The sequence below is a fragment of the Thalassophryne amazonica genome, chromosome 10 (genome assembly GCF_902500255.1).
Source record: "Thalassophryne amazonica chromosome 10, fThaAma1.1, whole genome shotgun sequence".
NCBI classification, from domain to species: domain Eukaryota; kingdom Metazoa; phylum Chordata; class Actinopteri; order Batrachoidiformes; family Batrachoididae; genus Thalassophryne; species Thalassophryne amazonica.
In genome coordinates this window covers 73,989,647-74,005,599 of record NC_047112.1, presented here as the reverse complement: position 1 = coordinate 74,005,599, position 15,953 = coordinate 73,989,647, and the positions used below count along the sequence as shown (strand labels likewise).

Here is a 15,953-nt window from a genome sequence, read left to right as displayed (position 1 = left end):
ACAAAGTTTGATCCAGATGTGATCTGGATTGTGGATTTTGTGGACATTTGAATGTTGAAAAGCCCATTCGATGTACATTTTGCATTATATGTCAATCAAAAGTGCTTCAGTCACTCGCATTTTTCTGTTATGGATTTACCTACACCACCAAAATTGGATGGAGGTTCCAATTTTATGTCTGTCTTCCAGTTATCAGTGTCAAAAAGCAATGGCAAATTGTGCATAGTAAAGAAAACCAATTTTCTCTGAAAATTATCTGAAAAAGAATTCAGAAACCGAAAAATTTGGAAAAAAAAACCTGACACCACCACCAAAAACTTTCAAGTGCATGAATTTGACATCGACAATTTGACATTGATACATCTTCCTGACATTTGATCACATCTAATTTATCTTATGAAAAGTCACTTTTAACAGGACTTTGACTTTGAACATTTTTTCCAAGGTAAAATTTTGTGGAAATGGAAACTCGTGTTGGCAAAGGTTTGCGCTCTACGAGCGCAGTGCTCTAGTTTTATCAATGCTGTTTCAAGCTTCTCTGTTTTATCATGTAGAACTCGCATCAGTTCACCTCATGACGTAGATTCTCACATGAAATACTTCACTGAAGAGCAGCCCTCACCCAATACCTGAATGCTGTTGAATGAGTTTGTAGTGAATACTCACACAGACAACCTGTTTACTCATTTTGTTTTTATTTAATTACCTAAAAAAGAAAAATGTTCTATCACAAGTCACACTGAAATGTATTGCTTAAGAAAAAAATATATTCATATGGGTTTTTTTTTAAACTTTTTTTTTCTTTTTCACTTTTTTCTTTTTTTACTGGAAACATTTAACATTTTGTTTCCATTATATTCCACCAAAAAAAAAAAAAAAAAGTTTTGGACATGAGCATCAGTTGTTGCCATGTCTCAACAACCTTCTCCCCCACTTTAAAAAAAAAAGAAAAGAAAAGAAAAAGCACAAAGAAATACATAATTCACAGTTACCATTTTGGTTTCATAAATTAATACAGTCACACATGTGCTACACCGGTCTAGAGCTAGAACATTGTAAATTGTATTTTTGAATCCTGTTATTTTCAATAGTTGGCTACAAGAAAACACAGGCAACTTAAATGACGTGATCAGAATTCCACCAACGCACTGTATTTTTTTTCCTCTCCATAATGCTGAGTCATCTTTTTTGTTTTGTTTCATCCTTTTCTTTTCTTTTTTTTTTTTTTTTTGAATTTCACACAGAAGTGAGGCACACACAGATTATAGTCCATACATATAAAAAACTTAAATAAAATTTGGGAGGGGCAGAGGGTAAATTGTCCTTTAATATGCTGGATCCAAGAAAACACAAGTGCATGTAGTCTAGCGTCCTTAGAGGACGTTCCTACACTCAATCAGGGCTGTTTCTTGCCTTGTAAGTACTGTGGTGTAAAACTCTTGACAGATAAATATAAGTTCCATGGATTTGCACCTTGTTATTTGTGAGGAGTGAGTTCAAGGGAGATGAGGTTTGGACAACAGAGACCAACAAGACTGGCAATGTGATGAAGACACGGGAGAAAAGATACAATGTGAGGACCAACACCAGCTTTAGAACTGGACTTGATTCACTCAAATGAGCTTTAAACTCCAAAATCTACAACTGTCGTGGCTGCAAATCGATCGATAAAAACAACAGACACTGCGAGGGCAACATTTTAAGGCACAGAAGCCTTGACATAATAGAGACTCCACCAGCGAAAAGCACGAAAACAACAGATGCCCAGCGTCCTCTGTGACAAAACGGTGCCGCGATGACAACGGGTCCAACAATCACACACAGAGAGTTTAAAAGCCAACAAAACATTCCCATCCCATAGTCCCTAAGTGTGTCCTTTTTTGTTTTTTTTTATTATTTTTTTATTTTTATTTTTTTTAGTGAAAGGTAAGGCCACTTAAAAAAAAAAAAAAAATGAGGTTCACCAAAAAGGTAATCTCTCACTGCAATCTCCGGGAGTGCAATCGTGGTAGGGTGGGTCGATCAGTCAGACACACAGACGGTTAAAGAGACAGTCAGACACATGCTTCTCTGGAGCAGGTTCGGGTTTTAAGGACAGTACTGTGAATCCCCCCACCGCCGTTTGATCCCAGTGACTACATCCACATGAGCTTCGGGTGACGCTGGCTGTCGGGGTCCTTGACAGTCTTGGGGTATTGGGGGGGTTGAGAGCATAAAACCAGCAATCAGGGAGTATAGAGTCAGTAGCTCTTTGCTCAGCGCCACCATCCTCTTCGTCACGTAACAGAAATGTTCAGCGCCGAGCGAGACACGAGTCCCCACTTGTACTTCATCTGTTTTTTTTGTGTGTGTGTGTGTGCTGTAATACTTTAGCAGGACACGGTTACTCAAACACTGAAGGGGAAAAAAAAGACAAAACCGAACCGACAAAAGCAGCGTTGTTTATTTTCTTCACAAATTCATGCACGTTGTTAACCTTCATTCCCACAGCACCGGCTTTCTTTTTTTTATTTTCCAACCATGATTAGACAAAAGATCAGTGTAACTAACATTTCTGCATGCAAAGAAGAGTTGCCACCCACCCTGCTGTGGTATTTTTTCTTTTCTTTCTTTTTGTTTCCACCCTTAAAGTCCCCCCGTGTAGCAGCAAAACTGTGAAAGGCCGAACTTGATATGTCGATGGATGTCCTGGTGGAGGCACTAGATAATGATGCTGGACACTGTTCCCTCGCCATCCCTTTTTCTAATTAAAATAAAAAAAAAATCCACATTATTACAAGGACATGTGGTGAAATAGGCCTCAAACTCGGATCTGATTTTGATGTTTGCTAAGTAGCGGCGCGCTCTTCAGCTGCACTGAGCTGGGCTCCCTGATTCTGTGAAACTATGGGGTTTTGGGAGAAGACAACTTTGACGATATCACAAGATATTCTAACTCAATTTACACTTCAGTTGAACGCACATGCACCCTCGTTAACCTGTGCCAATTGTCACATGTATATACACAAACATCAACCCTCCACAAGTCCATTTGGGTCAGTCGCACACGAGGCGAGCTGCGCAAATATTGTTGTGTGCCGTAATTTGTGAACGAGCTGATGTGTGATTGACGCATTTACTTGTCGGTAAGTTAAGGATTTGACCAAAGCCACATAGGGCTGCCATTTTTAAAAAACAGCAGACAGGAGGAGAAATAAAAATAGATTTTTTTCATATACATTATAGGATTTAAACTCATCTAAAGCACTTTCTGTTAATATTAATTTTGCTTAATAATCATTCCTATCGATTCCGTATGTCGCTGAGGTTGATATCAGTACTTCCATAACCATATTTTTTTTAATTCTGTCAGGCCCGCCTCCTCCTTGCACACTTTGACCAGCTGTTATAAATCAAGAAACTGTGCAAATCAACAACTATTTTTGAACCGTTATATGAAAACCTGAATGCTCTGTGAACAATGCTACATTTTTTTTTTTTTAGTTGTTGTGTATAAAATATAATATGTTTCAAAATGGAAAACAAAACAAAAAAGTTTAACCACCTCACAATTAGTAAAAATTGGACTCTGGTTGGTGCGTTTTGAGATCAGTAAGAATGCCCATCAGAATAATCCACAGTTTGGCTGTTCTGCCGTTCTTGTAATTAGCAGACATCAGGAGCTCCTGCCCTGTTAAAAAGTCCAGTGTGGATCTCTTCATTGCTGTCCAGAGTGCACAAAAAAAAGAAAAAGAAAGTGTAAAAAACCAAACATATCTGAAAATACCACCACCACTACCCACTGAATTCTGCTATGCTCAAGTTCAGGTGTGGATTCTGTGATCACAACCCAAACGTCTTGTACACTGGCAAGTCCTGGCTGGTGCTTGTCCACATCCAAGCATCAAAAGAAATTTCACGTGCTATTGTTGCTGTTTCTCACAAGGTCAGCCGCGAAGGACAGAAAGGGATTAAAGTCTGCAGGGAGTACTGCGCACATGACAAGGAGAGCTTTGATTTCCTCACTGCGCGATACTGCGTCACCTCCCACCAAATCACTCGCTCAAACCATATCTCAAAACAAATCCCAGTCAATGCTTCGCACGTCTTCAGATCAGTCGCCCTTCCTTCGGGATGGGATGTTCAGGCCATGACGAATTCAGACTTCAAGTCAGCTTTGACATCGGGCTTCCACACCGAGTCGTCAAAGTCCAGGTCCAGGGAGCCCTCGCTGGACATGCTGCTGTTGCTGTTGCTGCGCCCGGCCTTGCGGTTGGGCAGCCACTGATAGGGAGCGCGCTGGTCCCGCCTGGCCTTCCTGCGCAGACGTTTCTGCTGCATCAACAGCTGCAGGCGTTCCACCTTGCAGCGGGTTGCACGGTTTTCGGTCTGACGCATGCGGTCACCTGGACAGAAGAATGAAGATGAGAACAATGGTTAGCCGAGTGCATTAACAAAAGGTAAAGAGTTCGTGCAGGATATTTGCACGCATTTGTGTTGTTTGGTGTCACTGTGCAGCAAATCAAAATACACCCTTGATGACAATGCAAGGACATTTAGAAATGCAGTGACCACTACAAACCAAATAATGAAGGATTATTAAACAAGTGCAAGGTCTGTGCGGGAAAATATCAGACTGAGGTGTTGCCAGTACGGACCAAACGTATAGCGAGGTCCATGCAAAAAAGACAGAGGTCTGATATTCCTGTACAGACCAACCAAGCAAGGATAATTTGTTTATCATATTGATATTCTTATATATATATATATATATATATATATACACATATATATAAACACGTAAATATACATATCGCCCGAATATGAAAGCTGGTGACAGTTTTGGGCTCGCAGTCATTGCTGGTAAGCGTTCAATCTGTGTGTTTTTCAAATGCTGTTGAGATAATTATGGAGTATGTTCTTGTCCAACTTGGTTTTTCTAATCGTGTTTTTAGCTTACTGGTTTGTAACAAATGTGATACGCGAGCTGGACCGACTGTAATGGTAACAGTCTGATATAGGAAAATATCAGATCGGAAATCAACCAATCACAGCGTGCATAGCGTCGTAGCCATATAATAATCAGAATTATGACAACAACAACAACAAGGGGCATTGTTTGAGTCATGCAAATTAATTCCTTATAATTCAGTGACACCATAACATATGGTTCTGTGTTTTACTTGAAATGCATTTTGTGAATAGTTTTGCCTCAGAGGACCCCAGCGACCCACCGGAAGTATTGATGCCATCGTTAACATCAATGCATTGTTTCTAGCACAGTGCTTCTGAATGCAGTGCACAATGTCCACTTGTCCCTGAACTAATCCAAGAAGATCAACTCAATCAAGTGGGTTCCATTGCTCAGTCAGCTGTTGTTAAACTGAACACACCTGACTATGCTGATCTGGTCTAATTAGTTCAGGGACAAATGGAAGCTTTGTAGTACTTTGGGTCCCGAGGAGCAGGATTGGGAAACACTGTGCTGCTGCATGTGCGGTTTGAGTCAAATCAAGTTGGGTCCGGGAGCAGGTGCTGGTGCCGAACTTCACCTCAGTTCGTATGCTGTACTACAAATTTGGGGTGCATGCATAAACTCCCGATTAAACAGATGATGAAATTTACATCAAATACACCCTTGTGGCTCTGCATGAATGTGTCAAGTGTCATTTAACCAACCGACAGTGAATGAAGGTCATGGATAAGAGGTGACAAAAACAAGTCCTGTTGTTAACCATCAGGTATGTGTGTTAAGATCCAACATGCCAACATATTCAAACACAACACGGTGACCCCGCCCACGATATGTGAACATATAATCTCAGATGGCACGCCGCAGTAACTGGATGTAATACTAAGTGCATTTCTAGTTGTTGATGTGCTTATAGAAGAAGTGAGTCTCCGGGGGACGGGTTTGCTTAGCACTGTGAATGCTTTCCTGCAGTGGCAAAGTCAAACCTAATTCCATTTGTACATATATTCAGGGACTGGGAAGTAAAGCAACCACAATCTATTAGCTAGCTCCATTAGTATCTGTCTGGGAATTAAATAATTAAATAATGGGGCTAGAATGTCAATAAACTGAAGCACGGTGGCCATCTCTGCCCATCCTGCACATGCACACTGGCATATACACGTCCAAATCCAAAGTCAAGTGCATCGTATGCGCACACACAAAAACACGAATACAATGTGTACACCCACGTGCACACACACACACACACACACGGAGTCATACACAAGCAGATGCATGCATACGCAGTGAGAGCCGCAGTAGCTTTTAACGTGGATCGATGGCAAATTAAAAAGACCTATTGATTAAACCTTAGCTGTAGTGCAGCCATCCATCTTAGTCCTGGGACAACGCTATTGGCTTTCAATAGAAAATGCAAGCAAATGGAAATTGTAAGTGTAGAGAAGAAAAAGAAGAAGGGGTGAGAGAGAAAGAGAGAGAGATTGGGGTTTTCTATTTTCTTTAATATGGCTGCAGCTTCCTGCTCATTGACCCAAGGCCCCCCCCCCCCCCCCCACTACCTCCCCTCTCAGCCATCTCCCAACCCCAACCCATTTTACCCCCCACACATCACCTCCCTCTTCCAGTTCTTGCCCAAAATCTCCCCAGAGACAGATTGGTGGGTCTATATGGAGAAGTGGAAGAAGGGGGCAGCGGCAGTGGAGGTTAAGGAATTCCTCCTCCAGGGGTGATGGGGGATAGAGAAAATGGCAAAGGAAGAGGGTGGAGGATAAAGGATCAGCCGCAGGTGGCAGTTTTTGCAAATCGATTGCGCCCTCGTCCCCACCCACTGGAATGAATTCCGGCCTCTGTGTGGGCTTAATTTACCACGTTCCCTCATTTGCTTATCAGATCGAGCAGTGCAGAGTGTTTCCACAGCTATAAATATTCACCACTGTCTGGTAGCGCATACTAAAAAACTCAACCAAAATCCAGCGGCCTTGAAAGGAAGGAGACAGCAAAAGTGAGGAGAAAACAACAAAAGGGTTCCTCCCACGGCACATGCCGATGTGCAAGCACACTGGTTCGTCTTCAAGTATACGACAGATGAGCCTGTATTAGGGATTAGATAGCAAATGTACCTCGGTGTGATTCAGGAATGACATCTTTTATGATAGAATGATTCGATATAATGCAACATGATGATGCCATACTTAATGTAGACATTCATTTTGATGATAAACCAGAATAAGCCAAAAACAAGCAAATACACTTTTTTTTTTTAAAAAAGCAGGTGCCTTCTTCAGAGTTTTGCTGCTATGCTGCAGAACACTGGTGCTGTCTCTCCACACAGTTCCAATGGGTACATTTGTCCGTTACTCCGTGTACTGCTATAGGACATGTACAGTAGGTTTAATTTTTACCTCTCAACTAAACGTTCCTGTGACCAGTTTTGTGTGATCCTTGTGTTGACCTTTGACAAGAGTTTGAAGACGTGGAAGTAGTGAAGCAATCTTAAATCAACTGATTCATAACATTAAAACTGAACAGTCAAACGGTTCATAGTCCATTTAGATTGATTCATGAGGCTGTATATCAATGTCACCTTATCTATTGATTTAAAACCAATTTTCTGTTTGTATGATGGATGTCTATTGCTCAACTGGTTCAACTCCATGTGGCCTCCATACATTTTTGGTCCTTCCGCTGTCCTTTCTCCCTTGCATTGAATTTACCAAATGTACCATTACTCATCAGCTGCACACAACTGGAAAGCCACAAACTCAACAAGCTCATGTGTAAAAATACTTGGTATAGTTTTCCTTTCGATAGTCTGTTTGGTAATGATTTGGGTTTAATCCTGCTTTTTACTCAACACACATAACGAGAGAGAATGTAAAAGACTGTTTGGTGGTGCAGTAGGAGGTCTTGGCCTTTGACTTGGCAAGAGCTTTGGGAATGTGCTTGGAGCTGAACCAAGCTCTGTCTGTGTGTGTGGGGTTATTCATCAGCATCACTACCGGAGCCCTGGGCGGCTGGGCCGGACACAGCTGGCCACAGGGATCTCCAGACTATGTTTATGACAGTAGGGCTATTATTAGGGCTGGCTAAGAACAAACTACACACACACACACACACACACACACACACACACACACACACACACACACACACACACACACACACACACACACAGAGCCTGACTGGGTTGGACGTGAGCGCAATTAACTTGGAGAACCCTGAGAGAGGCGGGGAGAGACACAGAAAAGGAAAACCAACTCCACTCCGTCCTTGTGTAGGACCCAGTGTGATGCCCTGAGGACAGAGGAGGAAGCAACAACAGCTCTTTTTATAGAAGTGCACTGTGGCAGATATCAAACTAAAGAAAGGTCAAGGGCACACAAAGGAAGGAAATGCCCATTTCTGTTTCCTTCTCTTTCTGTTTGCACTGCTTGCTGCTTGCCAATCATTCCAAAAGTGAGCTCCACTTTCCATCATCCGTCTCTCCTCTCTTAACAGTTTGACACAGGCCACGCAAACAGACCGAGATCTGCAGAGAGAGCAGGACAAAAGCTGAGCCAGAGAGTGGAGGAGCCAGAGAGAGCACCAAGGGCTGATCTATGAATAATCTATGCGTCAGTCAGTTTTCCTTGCCTCTGAGCCCAGCCCAGCAACACAGCCAGAACTGAGATAGGGAGCACAGGAGGGTGGGAGGAGTGGGTGGAGGAGGAGGCGATAGAGGAGGGAGGAGGGCTGCAGTGTGCAGGACGCAAGGGCAGATTAAAGGAGCCGCTTTTCTTCATGATTGCATGAAGATTGGCCTTCATTTGCAGTTGTCTTAATACCACTGTTTGTTCGCTCGACTTCATAAGTCTTGTGATCTCGCAGATGGAAGCTTGTGTTTGCTCGGCAGCCAGAGGAACAGCACGGGTGGATAGAGAGTAAGAAAACTGGAGAGACGATGACGAGAAAAAAAAAAAACACTGCAGATCTGATTGCTGTATTTAAGCTTATATGGTCAAATACAAAGTTTGAGATTCAATTGTGTTAAATTATAAAATGTTGTTGTTGTCCTTTCGGCTGCTCCCATTTTTGTTCGGGGTCGCCACAGCAGATACAGCCAGATCCGTATCGGTATTTGGCACAGGTTTTATGCCGGATGCCCTTCTTGACGCAACTCCAGTGCTACCTGGAGAAACACACACAAAGCCGCTGGTGTTCCAGAGGTCTCCCATCCAAGTACTAACCAGATCCTGCACTGCTTCTGAGATCTGACAGGATCAGGCTGACACAGAGCAGACCGGCTGCTGTTAATTTATAAAATAAACCACGCAAATCAAAACAACATTGCACCTCATTCTAGTCAAATAGTAAGCCATCGCTATCTGTGAAACTGCTAATTAGTATAATGTAATTTTAAAATAACGTGAAAGCTAACTATAATGTGTTAGTTTCACCCAGGTTCGAATTGCAATGTTGTACCTAGAAAGTACAAAGTCAAACTGTTTCTCAGATTAAATGTATTCAAAATCACGGTGAAAAACAGGCCTGGATTCAGATTAACTTCTTTCTCGCAGGAGATTCATTCCCCAGAACCCCGAACAAAGAAAATCAAACAGTTTTTATAAAACAAAATATGGGCATGACAAAAGGTGGACCTTATTTCGCAAATCCTACTATTATTAGCTTCTCGTGGGCTCAGAGGGAGGTCCGGACCCCTGCCCAAACCCGCGCAAGGTCAAAAACCCTATGGTAACTTGATTCTCTTTGTTCTAAGTGCTAAAACCAGTTAAATCCAGTTCCACATGCACGTTGAAGCAGATAACAGACTCGTAGTAAAAATATATTATCCTTTAATTAAGGTGATTACTTATTACCAAAACAAAACAGTATATAAACCCACAGATTTATCTAACAAGCGCCAACTCAGAATAAAGATTAGTAAAAAGCAATCCATCGAAATATAACGCTAACATAAAAAGCTAACATAGTAGCAAGCTAATTGGACATGCAGCTAACTAAATGGCTACTTGAATCTTAAAATGAACTGAAACTAAAGCTAACTAACAAAAGACTGAAAGTAACTAAACATAAAACTACCAATGATAACAACAATCATTATTATTATTATTATTATTATTATTATTATAACCACAGCCATTATTATTAGAAGATAGAAACACTAGGTGACAATTTAAAGGAAATATTTACATTAATACTGCCTTCAAAAACAACATTAAACTCAGAAAATTGAGGTTGGTCACTTTCAAGTTCTGAAAAGAATGCGTTCACTTGATCACCTCTGAAAGAATGTGGATGCCCGTAGTAACATATTTGGGCTTCGTTGTTATCTTGATAAGGAACAGATATTAAGATGGCAAATGTTTAAGGTGGGCAGATTTCTATTTGTGGACTGGACTCAGTGACAACTGCAAATACGGTCATGCTAGCAGCTTTGCTAACATATAAAGAATGCAAACATATCACATACAAAAGTTAACGATTTGTTATGTTGTCCATTCGGCTGCTCCCATTTTTTGTTTGGGTTTGCCACAGCAGATACAGCCAGATCCACACTGGTATTTGGCACATTTTAAGCCGGATGCCCTTCCTGACGCAACTCCACTGTTACCTGGAGAAACACACACGACCACTGGTGTTCCACAGAGGTCTCCCATCCAAGTACTAACCAGATTCTGCACTGCTTAGCTTCTGAGATCTGATGGGATCATGCTTACACAGAGCAAACGCCATGACTGAAGTTGTTATGATGTCAATTTGGGTAAATTGGAGCAATGAACTTCTGCACAAGTGTATGAGCAAAAAAAAAAAGGACCTGTATTCATTTATTCACATTTCCTTTCATTTGTCACCCATCTGTATGACTACCAATAAAAATAAGTGAAGGCACAGCTAGTATTAATCTTTGAGAGGCCTGAAACTCAACGTCCACAGGTGTCAAGAAGAAAGGACTGGAGTACAGCTGGCGATCAGGGACAGATGAACCATTTGGATATATGAGCTATTAATTTTAAAACCATAAAATAGTAAACACAAACTGGCACATCAAAGTAGAGCTAATATGAGTGTTTTGACAAGCAGTGAAAGGGCACTGACAGCCCTGCAGGGACACAAGATCTTCACTGACTTTTAAACTTCATTTACATTCTCTCTCTGCCTCTCCTCATTGTCGACAATGAAAGGGCACCTGATGTGCTTGGCTGACTTTGCTAGATAGCTCTGTGCACTATTTCATCACAGGGGACTTCATTGAGTTCCTGGCACATGTGAGCCCATGTGTTCCATAGCAATCTTCCACATGTGACAAGTGCAGTTAATCCCACCAGAAGATAATATGTCAATGTTTTGGGTGCACAGATCAAGGATTAAATTCTTTCTAGGAATTCAAAGAAAATACCTAGTAAAGGTAGAACACCAAAAATGTGGCTTGATTTCTGAATTCGGAGTTAGATGTGACTTCACTTTCAACATGGCTGCAAAAGTAGTCAGCAATGCTAAAACAGCGATTGTTGACTGTTGCATGCTTTGCTCTATTTGTTGTTGAACAGTTTAACATACAGATAATATATCTACAACCCCTGGCAAAAATTATGGAATCACTGGCCTCGGAGGATGTTCATTCAGTTGTTTAATTTTGTCGAAAAAAAGCAGATCACAGACATGACACAAAACTAAAGTCATTTCAAATGGCAACTTTCTGGCTTTAAGAAACACTATACGAAATCAAGAAAAAAGATTGTGGCAGTCAGTAATGGTTACTTTTTTAGACCAAGCAGAGGAAAAAAATATGGAATCACTCAATTCTGAGGAAAAAATTATGGAATCACCCTGTAAATTTTCATCCCCAAAACTAACACCTGCATCAAATCAGATCTGCTCGTTAGTCTGCATCTAAAAAGGAGTGAACACACCTTGGAGAGCTGTTGCACCAAGTGGACTGACATGAACCATGGCTCCAACATGAGATATGTCAATTGAAACAAAGGAGAGGATTATCAAACTCTTAAAAGAGAGTAAATCATCATGCAATGTTGCAAAAGATGTTGGTTGTTCACAGTCAGCTATGTCTAAACTCTGGACCAAATACAAACAACATGAGAAGGTTGTTAAAGGCAAACATACTGGTAGACCAAGGAAGACATCAAAGCGTCAAGACAGAAAACTTAAAGCAATATGTCTCAAAAATCGAAAAATGCACAACAAAACAAATGAGGAACGAATGGGAGGAAACTGGAGTCAACGTCTGTGACCGAACTGTAAGAAAGCGCCTAATGGAAATGAGATTTACATACAGAAAAGCTAAACGAAAGCCATCATTAACACCTAAACAGAAAAAAAACAAGGTTACAATGGGCTAAGGAAAAGCAATCGTGGACTGTGGATGACTGGATGAAAGTCATATTCAGTGATGAATCTCAAATCTGCATTGGGCAAGGTGATGATGCTGGAACTTTTGTTTGGTGCCCTTCCAATGAGATTTATAAAGATGACTGCCTGAAGAGAACATGTAAATTTCCACAGTCATTGATGATATGGGGCTGCATGTCAGGTAAAGGCACTGGGGAGATGGCTGTCATTACATCATCAATAAATGCACAAGTTTACGTTGATATTTTGGACACTTTTCTTATCCCATCAATTGAAAGGATGTTTGGGGATGATGAAATCATTTTTCAAGATGATAATGCATCTTGCCATAGAGCAAAAACTGCAAAAACATTCCTTGCAAAAAGACACGTAGGGTCAATGTCATGGCATAGGGTCAATATCAACGAGCAGATCTGATTTGATGCAGGTGTTAGTTTTGAGGATGAAAATTTACAGGGTGATTCCATAATTTTTTCCTCAGAATTGAGTGATTCCATATTTTTTTCCTCTGCTTGGTCTAAAAAAGTAACCATTACTGACTGCCACAATCTTTTTTCTTGATTTCTTATAGTGTTTCTTAAAGCCAGAAAGTTGCCATTTGAAATGACTTTAGTTTTGTGTCATGTCTGTGATCTGCTTTTTTTCTACAAAATTAAACAACTGAATGAACATCCTCAGAGGCCGGTGATTCCATAATTTTTGCCAGGGGTTGTATTCATTAACCCTAGTATATCCAAACAATATATGCAGCTGTTCTGAGAAAGTGATGGTTCAAAATACTACTATTAGATTTCTACACTAGACTTTGTACACAGTACTCCAATACTAGCTTTGCTTATGTGAGATCAGGCTTTCAGGTTTTATTGTTAGCATATAAAATCCTGACTCAAGCATGTGACAATCTGTCAGATCTTCTCTTAAAGCCTTGTGTACTTCCTCATGCCTTGTTTTCTCATAATACAGGCCAGCACTGTATTTCAATGATGAAAAATAAGTCAGCAGGTTACAGGGTTAGGGCTTTTGTCAGCACTTGTTTTTTTTCCAAAACAAGTGTTGTCATTTATGGCTGATCCCATTCATTTGGAATTCATCCATATTGAGTTATTTTTATGCACCTGCATATTGATTTGGCACTTTTTATGCCAAATCCCTTTTCTGATGTAAGCACAGATGTACAAGAACAAATAAATTAATGTGCACGTTTTGATGTGTAGAAACAAGAGTACTCAGAGGAAACTCATGTGCACAAAGGGACAACTGGATATTGCTGGACTTTAACACAGGACCTTGTTGCTACGAGGCAAGGATCCTAACCATTGTGTCACCATCCCATTGAGTCCTTTAAATGAGGCTTACAACACATCTGTCCCCTTTTTCTGTTGAGGATTATAGGGTATTCTTTCACCATATATGTTATTAACCCCAGTAGGTTCAGAGTCTGAGTCTAATCTAAACTGTCCTAGCAAAGCATCAGACTACCCTGCTGGCAAGACTGTTAAAACAGTTGCTTATCTCTTCAACAAAGTTGTTTCTTTTCCCAAACCGTGTTCTACCTACTTTCTTTGACCCTAATTTCCTGCTCGATCCTCCTGTCTTTGTTTCTTGACAGTTAGCCTTGTCCAGTGTAAAGACAGTGGCATCTTATTGGGGTTGCTGCCTCTGACTACATTACTACTTCTCATACAGTATGTATTTTTTCTGCAATGTCTGTCTGTTGAGAATTTTGTAGTACACAAACAAAATTGAACTGACCTTGCTAACAGTGGGCATAATAGTTGCTTTTAAACCATTCTCAAATGTTTGAAATAACGAGGAACATGAGAGCCATTAATTTAACAATTCTGAAGTCAAACAAAGCCCATTCAATAGTTAAGTAGAATGCACAAAGGCTGCAAATGACGCATTTGCCAGCCCTGGAATCCCAGTTCCCAGGTAAAGTGACTGAACGTAACCTCATCCTTTCTGTGCACCCTCTCTGCATGTGTGTTGAACTAAGCAGCTGCAGTGGGAGTGGGACTAAAAGGCAGCCATATAATCCCTCAGCCCTCCTTTCCTCTGCCCAACAATGGTTCACCCTAGTGCCCTGCATGCAGCCCCTGTCCCTGGCCCCTACATAATGGGCTTGGCTGGGTAGGGGGCTGGGAGAATGTAGGGGTTCCAAGGGGACATCCACCCAACTCAGTAAAGGAATTTAGCTAACAATCAGCTTGGCAGGCTGTCCTAAAGCCCTTCTGTTCAAAACCAACACGGGGCCCGGTAATATAAATCCCCGTGCTCAGCAAAACTACACACCAACACCCTGAAACTGTTGTAGTCACTAAAGCTTTTAACCAGGCATTTGCAGCTGAGTCTGTGTGCATGTGCGTATGTTCAAGCGTTTTATTTATAGTTATCTTCCTCCAGTCGCGCACGAACGTGCGGCGGAAAGGTTAAAGGCTCTCAGGAGACAGCCAAGCTATGTGACATTTTCAAGAAGCTGTCTCAACCTGAGTTTGACTGTACACAAACACTCAGAGAGATGGCTCATTCCTGCAGCCGAATGTTTTCACGTAGGAGAGTTAAGCTGTGGCATTAAATCCGGTAAGTCGTCCATCAGGTGTCAGCTGATAAGACGCCTGAAAGCTCTTAGTCATCGGTTTCCTTTGGGTACCATGTGGAACAGGACACAAAGTAGGTGCACAGGTTACACAAACAAGCCCGTGCTTTCATCGCCTCGGTAAGGCGAGCTATGCTTGGGTGGACATATTATTCATTGACAACACTTTTTGGAAGTGTGTATCACTAACAGCATGTTGGGTTTAGGTAGGAATGTCCGGAAATAGTATTAGACAGGCGCGCCTTTCACCCATTTGTTTTCTACTTCTCAGCTTGATGCCCTGGTTGTTCATTGGGCAGTTGGTAGACTGATGGACAGGATATAAACACCCATATGATGAATGGAGGCTTAGTGTTGTGGTTTTAACAACCCCACCACCCCCCACCTAACGCCCACCCTTCCGTGTACTCCCCCTCCTCTTCTTACTGCCCTCTTCACAAAGCAAATTCTTTTCAGAGCTACATTTTGGAATAAATCTATTTAAATGCCAGATGAGCACAGACAATGTATTGATGCACAAGACAGACATGGAAAGAGAGGGGGTGACGGGGGGGAATCAGGGACAGAGAAATGGATTTTACAGACAAGGCTGTTTTTGGAACGCAATGGGGGAAACAGTGGCGTGGCCCACTGAGTGCAGATGAAGAAAGAGAGAGAGAGAGAGAGAGAGTAAGAATAAAAAAGGGAGGGCAGGGGAAGTAGATTCGGGAAGTGAAGGAAAGGTCTTTCCTGAGTTACAAAAATAAACTGTGTTATTCCAACTGTTCACTGAACGCTTGTAAAGGCAGTCAGAGTGACACAAAGAAATACTGGACAGTGGGGATGAATCTAGGCTGAGTTTCTACAACTGAATCACCCCATTCTTCTTGGCTGTCATTTAACAAGAGAGACAAAAACAGTAATTGGTGTATTTGAGGATGTTCCATGTCAGCCTAAAGATATATTCACCAATGGAACCCCAACAAGCAGCATTCCTCAACACGAGTTGAAGACGATGATACACACAGTCTCTCTCTCTCTCTCTCTCTCTCTCTC

At 41.4% G+C, this 15,953-nt stretch overlaps 1 protein-coding gene across 3 annotated transcripts in view; it reads right to left on the bottom strand.

Moving 5' to 3' along the window:
* Positions 1-681: 681 nt before the first annotated feature.
* Positions 682-15,953, bottom strand: part of midn (midnolin) — a 47,084-nt gene continuing 31,812 nt past the window's right edge. For all 3 annotated transcript variants that reach the window (XM_034180278.1, XM_034180277.1, XM_034180276.1), the window contains one exon: positions 682-4,385. In XM_034180278.1, the coding sequence (XP_034036169.1) occupies positions 4,123-4,385 (263 nt within the window). In that variant the 3' untranslated portion in view covers positions 682-4,122. The remainder of the gene's footprint in view (positions 4,386-15,953) is intronic.